The 16,466-nt window shown below is 34.9% G+C and overlaps 1 protein-coding gene across 27 annotated transcripts in view; it reads right to left on the bottom strand.

Annotated features, from left to right (window-relative positions):
* The window catches only part of gphna (gephyrin a), a 170,532-nt gene that overhangs the window by 58,433 nt on the left and 95,633 nt on the right, over positions 1 to 16,466 (bottom strand). For 10 of the 27 annotated variants that reach the window (XM_087289145.1, XM_087289148.1, XM_087289156.1 and 7 more), the window contains 2 exon segments: positions 15,813 to 15,929; positions 9,162 to 9,293 (listed from right to left, as the gene is read on the bottom strand). In XM_087289145.1, the coding sequence (XP_087145271.1) occupies positions 9,162 to 9,293; positions 15,813 to 15,929 (249 nt within the window). 27 annotated transcript variants of the gene reach the window in all.

The raw sequence follows: 16,466 nt of genomic DNA, 5'->3' as shown, positions 1-16,466 counted from the left end.
AAATTGTCCATAGTCTGAGTGTGAATGAGTGTGTATAGATGTTTCCCAGAGATGGATTGCCGCTGTAAGGGCATCCGCTGCGCAAAACATGTGCTTGATAAGTTGGTGGTTCATTCCTTTGTGGTGACCATGGATTAATAAAGGGACTAAGCCAAAAGGAAAATGAATGGATGAATAATATAATATAATATAATATAATATAATATAATATAATATAATATAATATAATATAATATAATATAATATAATATAATAATATAATATAATATAATATCCAAGCAAAACTGTTATGCATAATTTTTAATGTAACAATATATATCGTATATCATATCGTGATATTGCACATCTGAGCTCACGGTCCCGTGGTGTCAGTCATTGCAAAGCTACGATCAAGCAACATTCTTCAAAAATCCACCACCAACAAACTCTTGCTGAAGCAGCTTTTCATTTTTTTCTTTCATTTTTCATTTTAAGTTTTAAAAGTATAGAGCACTGAATTGTTTACGGCTTCTGCGTTTTTCTAAGGTCATTAGTTTACTGTTATTACTGAAATGTGTATATTCCATTCAAGTGTGAAGCTGATTATTTGGTTCTAGTCGCATGACTTATAGTGCATTTGTGGCATTCTAAAAAGTTGAGATGTTTTCAACTAGGTGTGTCTGCATATTTTTGCATATGCAAGTCTCCGTTTAAAATAATGAACTTGCACACTTAACCAGACACCTTGTCACGATACGATATGATATCGATACTCAAGCAGGGATACAATATTTATTGTTACTTCAAAAATTATGCATCACAATTTTGCTTAGATTTGATTCAGTGGTAAATCAATTGATATATCGATATTAATATATTATATTTAGTAATATATTAATGGCATGGTGGCTCAGTGGTTCAAGTCAGTTCGTGTTTCTGTGTGAAGTTGGCATACTCTCGTCTTGTTGGCATGGGTTTCCTCCAGATGCTCCAGTTTCCCACACAGTCCAATGGCATGCTCTATTGGTGACTTGGTAACCTAAATTGGCCGTAGTGTATGTGTGTGAATGAATGTGTATGGGTGTTTGCCAATACTGGGTTGCGGCTGGAAGGGCATCCGCTGCGTAAAACATATGCTGGAATAGTGGACGGTTTATTCCGCTGGGGTAACCTCTGTAATAAAGACTAAGCCGAAGAAAAATTACTGAATAAATTGTAATATATGATATTATAGATTTATTAATTAAAAGAACCAATTACATGTTAATTAACTCACTCATGTAACCAAAGTATACACAATCCAGTAAATTCAACTCTGTAAGAATTTCCCATTCTGTATCATCCGCATCAAAAAAACTGCACTGTAGTTTGTTTGGTTTTTAATTAAAAAATATAGAAAAATATAAATGAAAAAATGTGTGTTATATATGCACAATATATGCAGAACATTTATATACCAGACAAAAAAATTCCAGTAAAAGGTTGATGCAATACTTTATCTTCAATTTTATGATGTTCCTTTTTTCAGAAATGAAAGTGTAATACTTGGTTTATAATTAGAAGCATTCACTTAGATGTTTGAGCAAAGAATAACCATGAAAGCACTATGAGGAGGAGCAGTTAAGCACTACCCACTATGTTCATAGAAAATACAGCATTAAAAATAAACGTTAATATTTTAAAGATGTGGCGCAACACAATGCAATATAATCTAAGACATCTTGCACGGTGTGTGGGGCCCACTTCGAATCTTGTCTTAATCAGGCAGTGAAGATCATTGATTTTAAGCGAGGCAGATCTTAAACGCAGCAAGTTTAGGATGACATGACAGTTCACCGGAAACGCCCAGGCTGCCCTAACCATGCACACATCCATTCAGCTGCAGTTGCTGCATCGCGATGAGGCATGCATGTGTAAGCAACACAACAATGCATGCTATTGTGTAAATAGCATTGATGAACATAAAAATGCTGAATGTCAAAATAAAAAAATGCAAATAATTAATATATCATTAGATCAATATATAGACCCATTTCAATGTGTTGTTACACTTCTATTACAACACCTATGGATAAATAGACACCCATACACAACCCATACACATGTGTGTGACATTTGGTCTCTGTTCTTTCAGTGTGTACACTGTGTACACGTACCTTCAAGTTTACCTAAATTAGTTAGTTTGTTTGTTTTATTCTAGATTATTTCTGTGGTTATATCTATGGTAACTCATTGGTTCACCGATTATGTTCAACAGTGTCTTTTTTAGTTTTTCAGCACTAATGTATTTACATGCCCTCAGTTTCTTCAATCTTTGTCTGGTATTATCTTAACACTTTAAAGTTGTTAGTTACTCGTTACTCTTCAAAACATTTTATAACTATATTCTATTATATTATATTATATTTAATTGTATAATATAATATAATATAATATAATATAATATAATATAATATAATATAATATAATATTAATTATATTATATTATATTATATTATATTATATTATATTATATTATATTATATTATATTATATACCTGTCAACATTGGGATGTAAAAATACAGGAAATACGGACATGTTTACATATTAATAAGTTTATTTGTCTTTAAAAACACACCCAAATCCAAAAGTGTCCACTTTCACTGCTCTTTAAAATCGCATAACGTTACAAAAGTTGATCTGGGAACAGTGTCTTTATCACTATATTGTATGTCCATCAGTCAGCACCAACGTATAGCTTTATTGGGAATGAAGTGAATGCTGCTATTTTAATATTAATTTCAACATGCTCTTAAGCCAAAATATTGAATAGGAACAACTCTTTGATGCTACCTTCACTTTTCAGAGAAAAAATAAACATACGGGAGATTTAGGGGAAAATATTTAAACAGGATGATAGCGGGATAGAATAGTAAAATATGGGAGAATCCTTGCAAAAACGGGAGAGTTGACATTTTATATTATGTTATGTTATGTTATGTTATGTTATGTTATGTTATGTTATGTTATGTTATGTTATATTCTATTATTTTATATTCTATTATATTAAATTATAGTAAATTATATTAAATTATATTATATTAAATTATATTATATTATATTGTATTATATTAAATTATATTATATTAAGTAATGTTATGTTATGTTATATTATATTTAATTGTATTATATTAATTGTATATTATATTATATTATATTAATTGTATATTATATTAATTGTATATTATATTATATTATATTATATTATATTATATTATATTATACTATATTATATTATATTATATTATACTATATTATATTATATTATACTATATTATATTATATTATATTATATTATATTATATTATATTATATTATATTATATTATATTATATTATATACCCTTTATCTCTACTTTATCTCCATAAAAAAGGTGTTTACTTCATGTAAGCAAAAAAAATTAATTTTGGCCTTTTACTTTTGCATATATTATATCATATTATATCATATCATATCATATCATATCATATTATATTATATTATATTATATTATATTATATTATATTATATTATATTATATTATATTATATTATATTATATTATATTATATTATAAGGTCATCATGTATTATCTCATTCACACAATACCTTTAATATAATTCCTAAAAACAGTTCATCTCCATAAACAAAGTGTTTGTTTACAGTCGTACCAAATATTCCAGCATATAAATGCTTTGTTTTCTTTAATAAAACTGCTACTTTTTCATCCAATTCACAAACTTATCCCAATAAAATCCATGGTAAATATCTAAAGCGAGTAAGTTACACAGATCCTCCAACCACACACCACAACAACACCATGCACAATATGCAAACGCACACAGCACACTGTGCAAAGCAGCAAACATGAGTGCACAGATCGTAAACAATCAAAATGACTCTCCCTGCAGCTGGAAAATGCAGCCCTGAGAACTGAAACTTCATCAAACTGCACCTCCAAACAGTGGCGCCTGATGGATCCTCCATTCAGAAAAGCCACAGTAACGTCTCCTCCACTAGCCCATTACACCACTGCAGCGGTTATGAAACCAAGTGACTGCTCCGTACACCGTAGATCATGCACTCTGAAATCCTCCAGCCCCATGATTCCCCTGCAAGCCCTACCGACTTACACCCCTCATGCACGCACATCCAAAACAGACACGTGTATCACAAAACACAGTGACGCAGCAGAGCGGAGAAAGACGGCGCTTACCATGCTTTATCCCGATACACAGAAGAATGCCGCACGTCTCACACACACACACATATAGGCACACGCACACACTACACGCATGAAGACAGAGAGTGTAGGAGGGGAGAAAGAGGTGGAGTGAGAAAGCATGCAAAGCGGAGGATGAGTAAAAACCACTGGGATCTAAATTTGGAGGAAGTGCTACCACAGACTTGAGGGATGTACGGCTGTGCGCACGAGCCTTTTCTGAAATCAGATCAGCTCTGAGTGGGTTAAGAGAAGCGGAGAGAGCGTAAAAGCTTATTATGCATTATTACCACTGCGTTTAGAGCGCATGGAGAGCTCACAGCCAAACAGAGGCTTACGTAACAGCTGGACGCTGTGCTGAGGGAATGCAGTGTGTTTGTGTGTGTTGCCTCTGGATGATGTATGTTAAACTTAAGGAAAGATAGTTAATCACGTGCTTCTTTCTTTCAGGCATGATTGTTATTTTGATGAAATGTGATTTTTTATCCACCCGGGTTGTTAAGATTTGAATTATTTTAGCATATTACATGGAAGCGATGACCAGAACACTGGAATTTAGCCTCATGCCATTTTGCTGACCAGAACATAATTGTCATTTTTTTCATTCATGCATACAGTATATTGTGTCTAAAACTGCTGATTCGTTGAACACAAAATGCACTGCGCACAGTTTATTATATGAGAAAACTGTCAGCATATATATATATATATATATATATATATATATATATATATATATATATATATATATATATATATATATACACATACACACTCATCTATGTATAGATGTACATATACAGTTGAAGTCAGATTTATTAGCACCCCTGAATTTTTAGACCGTTTATTTTTTTCCCCAATTTCTGTTTAACAGAGAGTAGATTTTTTTCCAACACATTTTTAAAAATAATAGTTTTAGTAACTCATCTCTAATAACTGATTTATTTTATCTTTGCCATGATGACAGTAAATAATATTTGACTAGATATTTTTCAAGACACTTCTATACAGCTTAAAGTGACATTTAAAGGTTTAACTAGGTTCCTTAGGTTAACTAGGCAGGTTAGGGTAATTAGGCAAGTTATTGTATAACAATGGTTTGTTCTGTCTCTCTAATATTTTATATACGATGGATGGATGGATGGATGGATGGATAGATGGATGGATAGATGGATGGATAGATGGATAGATGGATAGATGGATAGATAGATAGATGGATAGATAGATAGATAGATAGATAGATAGATAGATAGATAGATAGATAGATAGATAGATAGATAGATAGATAGATAGATAGATAGATAGATAGATAGATAGATAGATAGATAGATAGATAGATAGATAGAAGCTGCACAATATATCGTTTTAGCATTAATATCACAATGCGGGAATCCACAATAGTCACATCGCAGGATCTGCAGTCACTGTGTGAATTTAAGCCATTAGGGCACAAGAAATTTTAATGTTGCCAAAAGATTAAGTGCATATAATAATTTACACAATGAAGACTCTACGCTGTAGAATATTTATTGCCTTTAAAAAAGCAAGTGTAACAATTAAGTTGACTTAATTTGTATAATTATGCCCATAGTTTGTTCATAATTTAATAACTTAAATGATTACAATAAAAAATGTGTCAATTGAATAACTTAATTCAGGCAAAAAGTTTTCTCACTTTTTTTAAAGTTAAGTAAACTAATCACTTTTTATGCTAATCTTACATGTAATTACAAATGTTCCATTTGATTATTCAATTATTCTGTCTGGAAACTGTAAAGTACTGTTTATTTTATGTGTCTTGTTGCTCTTTTGTATTATTTCGTGTTTGTCATTAGTTTATTATATTTTATGCAGAAACCCTCCTATTAAAAAAATCATCCCAATCAATCTAAAATTAAGAATTCTTACCAAACAGAGATAGTCATCAAGTGAAATTGTGTTTATATCACAATATTCATTCATTTTATTTTCGGCTTAGTTCTTTTTATTAACCCGGGGTCGCCACAGCGGAATGAACCGCCAACTTATCCAGCACATGTTTTACGCAGCGGATGCTCTTCTAGCTGAACCCATCACTGGGAAACATCCATACACACTCATTTACACTCATACACTACAGACAATTTAGCCTACTCAATTCACCTGTACCGCATTTCTTAAAGCGAGCGCATGGAGAACATGCAAACTCCACACAGAAATGCCAACTGACCCAGCTGAGGCTCGAACCAGCGACCTTCTTGCTGTAAGGCGATAACACTATCTACTGCGCCACCCCGTAATATATATTGGAACCTGTTCTTGAAGATTTAAACATATATACAGTAATCAGATTTTCATTTCATTCCACACTTCAGGAACATACAGACACACACACACTGACAAACACACACACACACACACACACACACACACACACACACACACACACACAGTACTTCATCTAAATATAAATCGTCCACACATTTCCGAACATGCAGTGACTTTATGAATTTCCAAACACTTAACGGTATAGATGGACATCTCCATATAATGATGCGCGCACACACAAGCACACAGACTTTGACATGTTCTTCCCCCTTTGTAGCCTCAAACTGTTAAGTGCCACCTGACACCCTTGTTTAGCAACTAAAGCCAAACTGCCAGACACTTGTCAAGAAAAAACACAAGTCAGCAGAATTCTAAACTAGCCTGAGGTCAACGCTGCAGCTTAGAGCACATTACTGGAATTCTGCTTATCACAGGCCTTTCACACACAGACAAAATCTATAAAAAGACTGCAAATTATTTCTATTATGCACTTCAAGTATTTGGGGCATCAAGTTTAACACCTGTCAGACATTTACTGTCATCTGCTGAAGGAAAACGGTTGTAATGCAGACTGTGGTCACTAGAGGGAGACAAAGAAACTACAACAGCTCCAAACATTTCTCATTCACAGCATGTTGACAAATTTCACACACACGACCTGCGTTATTGTGGTTTTATGAGCTACACAAACACATGTAGTTGCTCTGACGAAAAAGCCTCAATTGATGTATTTTTGTGTATAAGAGGGGCAAAAGAATACTGTTGTCAAGTTGTGACATTGTGACTACAGCCTAAAACATTAAATCATTAATATGTGATTTTAAAGGATGGTTGTAAAAGAAGGGTATGCCATTTTTGACACAGCCACTCTTGGCAGGGCAAAAACAAGAAACAAATATTTCTAAAGTCACACTCTCGCAAAAAAAAAAAAATGAGGTAACCACTGAGAAAGTGATGTAATCGAAGTATCAATCCACAACAAAATGAAACTTATGAAAGTTACAATGAAAAGATTCAAAAAGAGTTGACTCGACTACACCAGTAGCATTTTCCAGTCAAAAGTTTAGATGGGATGGTGTATGATGATAAATGGCTTACAATTGAGACATAACACTTATATACATGTAGACACAATATAAAGACACACACAAAAAAATTTCAAAACAGCTCAAGAACATCTTGATGATATAAAAATGAATATTTTGAGTCAAATATCTCATAAACTAAAAGTATTAATAATTCTAAACAGATTCAGAGCATCTTAAAAAAATAGTAAGGACTAATATATCTCTGATCCCTCTGAAGGTCCTTGTATGCAGAATTAAAAAAAAAAAAACATAAACTGAAATCAATATTAATAATTCTAAAAAGCTCCAGAACTTCTTAACAAAATAATAGGAATTGATATCTTGAATAAAAAGTCCCTCTCAAGGCCCTTGTATGCAGTCAAGTATCCAATAAACTGAAAGTAATAATAATAATAATAATTCTAAACAGCACAGAACATCTTAATAAAATAATAAGAATTAATATTTTGAAGTAAAAGTTTCTCTTAAGGTCGTTGTACATAGTAAAAAAAATTTTGTCAGAAAGTTAATCAGAAATATTTTCTCAGAAATGTCTGTATATGAAAATAAATAAAAAAATATGGCCTCATGTTTTGTTCGTCATGGATGTTGTTTTTTTTTTGACAATTTGAAGTCTCCATTTTGCTGAGTTTTTGGATAAATTGTTCTCCAATGGTTCTAAAATGTTTATTTTTGTGGTTTTTGTTTATGACAACTATTTAGAATGACAAATAAGAAAAAGGGACATGAGAAAATTTTGGACACAGTGTGCTAGAAGCTTAAAGGCTGATTAATACTTCTGTGTCAAGGGCATGCGTATGTTCAAGCGCAGCCTTCGCACAGTCTTGCCTCTCAAAAAAATGTAAGTACACATTGCAACGACGCGTAGCAGAAGCTCTGTGATTGGTCGGTTTGGCACTGGTGACGTGCGTAGACGGTACTGAGAGTTTCGAGCCCAATGGAGCAAGTGTCGAGTCCCATTATAGAGCTCCAATTGGAAACTTTTGTTGTGTGTTTACCTTTAAGATTAAAATTGTTGCACGTTTGCCGGTTCCCGCCTCAGAATGAGCGAGTTTTATCTACTTGTACATTAAGGTGGCCTTCAAAAAAACAAAACACCAGCAAAGAAACTCAACACATAGGAACATAAAAACCTACTGCCAGCTAGCGTTTCGAAAGTTTCGAAACACAAACAGCACGCAAAAGTATAAATGCATGGCTACGCGCAAGGCTGGCACCGTGGGTCTCGAAGATCACTTGACACAGAAGTATAAACCAGGCTTAAGCATTCATCTAATCTCACCTTTAGACCAAAATATCAAGCTGTTATATGCTTAAGAAAATCAAACAGTCTGCACTTAAAATCCAGCCAGTTAAGAAGAAGCCCCGCCCTTCCTCTCACATGGCATGCGCACGGTCACTGCTGTCTGGAATGCAAAGCAGTGTGTCAAGCAGCCAATGAGTGGGCAGCAGATGAGGATCCAGAGGATCAGAGTGCATGACCAAACAGAAAAGCTGAGGGGATAAGGAATGGTGTGTGAAGAGAAGGAGAAGGGGCGGAGTCTTACTTTGGGGGTGGGGCAGGAGGCAGTGGAGAGGCGGGACTGCTGAGCACAGGGAGACTCAGAGGGCGTGGTGCTGAGAGAGGCGGTGTCCCGCGGCAACACCTGCACGCCACGTGAAATGATGGATTCTGGGATCTGTGAAATCAAGAACGAGACACACGTTAAGGTCAAGAACTGGCAGAATTCAGAATGCTTAACACAAATTGTATTCTTTATAAAGATTTAAAAATTCTAATCTGGTGTCAGTGTGTTTGTTTTTTATTTTATATGAAAATGGATAAAGGAATTATTAAAGTGTTCAAATCAAACAGTAATGTATCTAACGCAGGGGTGCCCAAACTTTTTATGAAGGGCCAAAAACCAAACTTGATTGAGGCTAGTGGGCCAAAGGTAAATATAGTTGCCATGTGTAATTTCCTAATTTTTTTAATAATGTTTAAAAACGACTAGAAAACATTGCTTAATATTAACTAATAGGTTTTTTTTTTTTTTTTACCATTTTATAATGAACTTATTACAGTCAAAACAAAAAAAAATCTATAATTTATGAAGTTGCATTAGTTTTTGCCCTGATTTGCTCACCGATGTCTTCTTCATAGTCCTCTATTTGTCGAGTGACAGTATTTATGTTTCATTAACTTAGATTAATTTACATTTAATTAACCATTTTTATGTCAGTTTGCTTTTTTGTAGCTCAGCAATAAAAAAAAAAAAAGGTTACTTTAAATTAGCAATGATGGACTCTGTTAAAGGCATTCGCCCAAGCCATTTTCATCATTCTCAGATGGGATGGTGGGCCAAATGAAAGGTTACAATGGGCCAACTTTGGCCTGTGGGACCTTCTTTGGGCATCTCTTATCTAATGTATCAAATTGAACAACTTACTAAATGTATCTACTATCAAAAAAAATTAAAGAAATGTGTCACAGTTTCCACAAAAAATACTAATCAGCAAGTGGTTTTAACAAAAACAAATAAATACATTCTAAACAGCATGCAAGTCAGCATATTTAATTGATTTATGAAGAATAGTGTGACTTTAAAGGACATTAAAAAGATCGTATTACATTCATTTCTAGCATGAAAATCTGAGCACTGCATAAAGTCAGTTTCAAGGATTCTGTCTTTCTCACTTGCTTGCAGGATTTTACAGAATGAACCCGTTTCAGAATTTGAAATAAAAGCGCAGTCAGGTAAAATTCAAGAAACGTGGATAATCAGCCATATATTTTATGAACATAACCTCTGTTAAATAAATAGTTCAAAATGTAAATAAGAAAAAAACTATAAAGTGTGGTGTAAGTTAGGGATATCCAGATCTGATCACGTGATCAGAAATCGCAACCAATTACACGGTTTCAGACTCGATTGGAATCTGACGTTACCTCCTAAATCAGGACTTAAATGTACAGTTAAGGTCAGAATTATTTCCCCCCCCCCCCCCCCTTCCCTGAATTATTAGCCCCCCTGTTTATTTTTTTATTTTTTTCCCAATTTCTGTTTAACAGAGAGAGAATTTTATCAACACAGTTCTAAACGTAATAGTTTTAATAACTCATCTCTAATAACTGATTTATTTTATTTTTGCCATGATGAAAGTAAATAAAACTTGACTAGATATTTTTCAAGACACTTCTATACAGCTAAAAGTGGCATTGAAAGCCTTAACTAGGTTAACTAGGAGGGATAGGGTGATTAGGCAAGTTATTGTATAACGATGGTTTGTTCTGTAGACAATCAAAAAAATGCTATCGGACATATTATGAAAATTTCCTTGCTTTGTTAAAAATCATTTGGAAAATATTTTAAAAAAGAAAAAAAATTCAAAGGGGGGCCACTAATTCTGACTGTATTGTATATGTATCTTTCTTGACTTCACACTATAACAGCAACGAGTGCGGCATGAAATCACTTTGGTTCAGAGATGCTATTGGTTAAATGCTGGCAAAGTAGACCACGGAAGCAGCTTGAAGCGGAAAGCTTGAGTGTGTCTGCTGTCTGGAGGAAATTATAAAGTTGATGACGACAACACTGGCATAGCAAGCTGTGAGATATGTAAGCTTTCCGGGTATTTTAAGTTGAGCTGTTATTTGTTTTTATATTAAATTTTTTATATTTACTGTTGCACTAAAGTCCAAAAGTGAAGAATTGATGTTATTTATTACTTGATTGTTCAAGCTACCTCACAGAAGTGCTCTGCTTGTTAACAGAGTTGTAGAATGTGACAATAGGGTGAATAAAAAAAAAAGGAACATCCTAGATCTGTTTCTTCACTCTTTTTTATTTTTTTATGTGTTATAGAAATATTGAAATGCGTTTCGGTATTGGTAGATACTCGAAATCAAACAACTCGGACTCGAGGGCAAAAAAACCTAATCGGGACATCCCTAGTGTAAGTGCAGATGAAGTGGAGATTTAAAAAAAAATCTAATATTAAGAAAACTGCCCTTAAAAATTAAATGGAAAAAAAATGCATCATAATTAAAATTTGCAAAGCCAAACTGATAAAATATGACTTAAGAAACTTAAGTGCATTTTAGATTTGAGTTTAAACAAACATAAATACATATGGTTAAAGTCAGAACTATTAGCCCCCATGAATTATTAGCCCCCCTGTTTATTTTTTTCTCAATTTCTGTTTAATGGAGAGAAGATTTTTTTCAACACATTTCTAAACGTAATAGTTTTAACAACTCATTTCTAATAACTGCCATGGTGACAGTAAATAATATTTGACTAGATATTTTTCAAGCCACTTCTATACATCTTAGAGTGATATTTTAAAGGCTTAAGTGGATTAATTAGGTTAACTAGGTACTGTTAGGGTAATGAGGCAAGTTATTGTATAATGATGGTTTGTTCTGTAGACTAACGAAAAAATAGCTTTAGGGGCTAATAATTTTGACCTTAAAATTATTTTTTTTTTAAATTAAAAACTAGTCTAAATAAAACAAATAAGACTTTCTCCAGAAGAAAAAAAAAAACATTCAGCCTTACTGTGAAAATGTCCTTGCTGTTAAAGATCATTAGGGAAATATTTAAAAAAGAAAAGAAAAATCAAAGGGGGTGCTGAAAATTATGACTTCAACTGTAATACATTCAAATAAATAATAATATATTAAAGAAACATAAGTGCATTTTGGATGTCTTTACATTTGACAGAAATATATTAATTGGTTTTGGCATTAAATGTCCACAGAAAGTGTCAATAAGCCTCCACACATGATCTATACCGAGTGATATTTGTGACTGTATTCAGACTGTCTTTGATCCAGCAGGCGAGTCTCTGCTGTCTGGAGAAGCGTGGTGGGATTAAGCGGGAGTCTGATGGGCAGAAGGGCACAGAGCGAAGGGATCTTCCACAGGAACGCTGGGGCTTAACGGAGCGCTAATTAACACTGGGGCTAAATCAAGGCCTCGCAGGAAAGAGCAGCTCGGCGAGCGCTTTAATTACCCTGCGCAGAAGCGAACCCTGTGCTAATAATAACACTCGACTCAACCTCTGCTTTCCCAGGAGACGTGTGCTACGAGCGCTCCCTGTGGAGAACACAGCAACGCCAACCTGCATGACCCCATTATAATGACTATATAAAGACAGCTAATACAGGAGATATACTCAATCCTCTGATATCATGGGGGGAGGAAGCTTTACAAGACCTGGAGGAGCTCAACAACAAGACAAACACTGCTTGCTAGAGTTTAAGCTGATATAAAGTTAATTGGGTGGTTGCCAGGGTGTAAATAAATAGCAACATGCCTATATATGCAGAATAAAAATTTGTAAATTGAATTCTGTGATAATTTGGTCTCTAGAAAGAGATTTTAAAGGGTCCCGAAACACCAAAACACATTTTTTGAGCTGTTGACATGCGTATATGTGTCCCACACTGCTAAAAACACTATTAGGACACCTATATTTCACTAAAAAGAGTAAATTGGTTGTTTTTGCGTTATTTCAAGCAAATTCGTACTTCCGGTTTGAAACAAATTTTTGAAGCTGCGTCACGGCCATGACATAATAGCGTTGTATTCCAGCGTGCAGACTGGACGTCTGTGCCAGAGTGTGTCTTATTACGTCTTACAGTGTGATGCATTAATGCATGAGTAAGGCTTGGTTCAAACCAATCAGCGCGCTCTATTGTGCAACTTTATTAATATTCATTACTGTCACAGTGAGACGACAGAGACGCCACGTTGTGTTGGCAAAACAAGCGTGAAGTGTTGCTTTTATAGTTTGCTGCCATTAAGTTTCGTTTTCATTTTCTCTCTTTGAGAGCTCAGCTGGAGTCACGTGGATTAACAGTGTACGCGACACGCGACGCGCGACAACAATAACTTACGTGTCTAAGGAGGCACATTGTTTACCTGAGAGCTGTTCTCACCTGCAAACACTGAAATCCGGATTCGCTTGTAGTCTTCTCTTAAAAAAGATGCGGCTCTAGTTGCTGGTGATTGTCCTGTCTCTACAGATTTGGTAAGTGAGCGACCAGTGCTCTTTGTTTATTCAGTTTGTTCGTATCAAACTAACTATCGCACTGAGTGTAAACATGTTAATACCACAACCAAACTTTTTTTTTGTGACCGGAGTAACACACGCGGCTTTCTGAAGCTACCTGCCGTGTGCATCTAAGTTTCTGGGAAATGCGGAGATTTTTTTTTTTCTCATTCGCCGTGCGGTATCAAACATTGCGTGAAAAATACACTCTTAGAGCAGTTCCTCCAATCAAATATCTCGTTTGTCGCGAGGGGCATGAATGAATTCCCTGTATGAAAGAGCCAAACTGCAGTTAAAGTCCACCATTTAATAATTTGGCAAATAATTCGAGTACAGATGTCCATGTAAACACCATCACTTTCTCCCGTGTGTTTGTGTGTATTTTGACTCTAAAACTCGCGCATGCCCAAATACACACTCCCACACCATCCCACTTTAGTTCCTCCGACACTCCCCCCTAAACAGAGCTGGACAAGCCCACTTTTCTGACTTTTTCCAAAGTAGAGGTGTGAAAACACCCTGCTGAAACGAGGGGGTTTCATGGCCCTTTAAGCAACCAAATAAATTAATGATTACTTTACAAAAGCAATCAGTATAACATGTAAATAAATAGAATTAATGTTAAACAATGTAAAAAGTAATGCTAAACAACATATTCTCTCATCCTTTTAAGGTAGTGTGCTCTGTAACATTTTGTGAAACACTCAGAATTACCTAATAAATACAATATTAAAACATAAATAATCATAATACACAGTTAGGTCCATAAATATATAGACATCTACACAATTCTAACATTTTAGCTCTATACACCAACACAATGGATTTGATGCAGACTGTCAGCTTTAATTTGATGGTATTTACATCCAAATCAGGTGAGCACTGTAGGAATTACAACAGTTTGCATATGTGCCTCCCACTTGTTAAGGGACCAAAAGTAATTGGACAGAATAATCAATTACAGCCTGAAGTCTGGAACACATAGACATCACCAGACACTAGGTTTCATGCCTAGTGGTGCTCTGCCAGGCCTCTATAGGAACGGTTTTCAGTTCCTGCTTGTTCTTGGGACATTTTCTCTTCAGTTTTGTCTTCAGCAAGTAAAATGAATGCTCAATCAGATTCAGTTCAGGTGATTGACTTGGCCATTGCATAATATTCCACTTCTTTCCCTTCAAATACTCTTTGGTTGCTTTTGCAGTATTCTTTGGGTCATTATTCATTTGCACTGTGGCGCAGTGCCATCCAATGAGATCTGAACCATTCGGCTTAATATGAGCAGAACATATTGCCTGAAACACTTCAGAATTCACCCTGCTGCTTTAGTCAGCAGTCACATCATTGATAAATACAAGAGAACCAGTTCCATTGAGAGCCATACATGCCCACGCCATGTCACGCAGTTCCTTTCCTTTTCCATACTCTTCTTCTCTAATCATTCTGGTACAAGTTGATCTCATCTGTCTGTAGGAAGCAGTTCCAGCACTGTGAAAGCTTTTTTTTAGAACTGTAATCTGGCCTCTTTTTGAGGCTCACTTGGTATAATGAGGTAAAAACACACATCTGGACATGAAACAGCTTGGAAGCCGATTGTCCAATAACTTTTGGACCCTTAACAAGTGGGAAGCACATATGCAAACTGTTGTAATTCCTACAGCGTTCACCTAATTTGGATGCAAATACCCTCAAATTACAGCTGACAGTCTGCAGTGAAAGCACATTTTCATTTAATTTAAAATCCATTGTGTTGGTTGATAGGGCCAAAAATGTTAAAATTGTGTCAACAGGTGTCAAAGCTAGCTCCTGGAGGGCTGGAGCTCTGCACAGTTTAGTTCCAACCCTAATTAAACACCTGATCAAACTAATTGAGTCCTTTAGGCTTGACGTTGGAAATAAAATAACTAGCAAGCATAAAGTTTAAAAATAAATGGCAGACATCGGTCATTGAGCATGTTCTTTTAATAATGTTAATGAAGTTTAGTATTTATTCATTGGCTTGTTGGGTTGCATGATTTTGAACATATTGTAAAAGTGATGCTGCAAGTCAACAAAAATCACATTGAATATCTATAACTGGTTGATGTTGAACGTGGGTGTTGATGTGGGCCGGTGGAAGAGCAGGAGAGGTGAATGTAAATGGGGATTTCGGTGTGCCTTACCGTGTCGCTGCAGGAGCAGGTGAAATGGGAGGGAATGGAGGTGGAAGGGATGAAGCCACTCAATGGTTGCCCACCCTTGGCCATGACCACTGCATGGCTGAGATGAGACGTCATGCTCTGATGATTAACATGACACATATAAACATGACAAAAGACTTCACATGTGCGCAAACAAAAACATGAATGGAGCATCAAGGGCAAAATACATAATGAACAGGGGGGAATTTTTTTACACACAAGTCAAAATACTTAAGAAACTGCTTGTAAAATGAGCATTAAAAGAAACCGAGTAGGATAAACGTTTTATCTGATAAGAAAAAATGTGCAAAAACTATAATAGAAACGCATGTATGGAATAAGTTCCATCAAGTGCATCCAAAAAGGTTATGAGATTTAGTTTTAACATATTATGTAATAATACAACTGGGCAAGATGGGATGGCAATAATGGACAAATCAGCGGACTGATCACTGAAATGTTCTTTTGGGCATTCTAAAATGCCTTTTGTGTTCATCTTCTGAGGTATAATTAATTTTTATGTAATAAAAAAGGCCAAGAGTGGCTTTTTCTACTGTAGAAAATTCCAATTTTCTTTTTTTACATTTTTCCAGTTTATCAGAAAGTGTGATTTTTTTTCTCTCTTGGACTCATTGA

The sequence above is a fragment of the Danio rerio genome, chromosome 17, assembly GCF_052040795.2.
Source record: "Danio rerio strain M-AB ecotype USA chromosome 17, GRCz13ab, whole genome shotgun sequence".
Taxonomy (NCBI): domain Eukaryota; kingdom Metazoa; phylum Chordata; class Actinopteri; order Cypriniformes; family Danionidae; genus Danio; species Danio rerio.
This window is presented reverse-complemented; position numbering and strand designations above follow the sequence as displayed.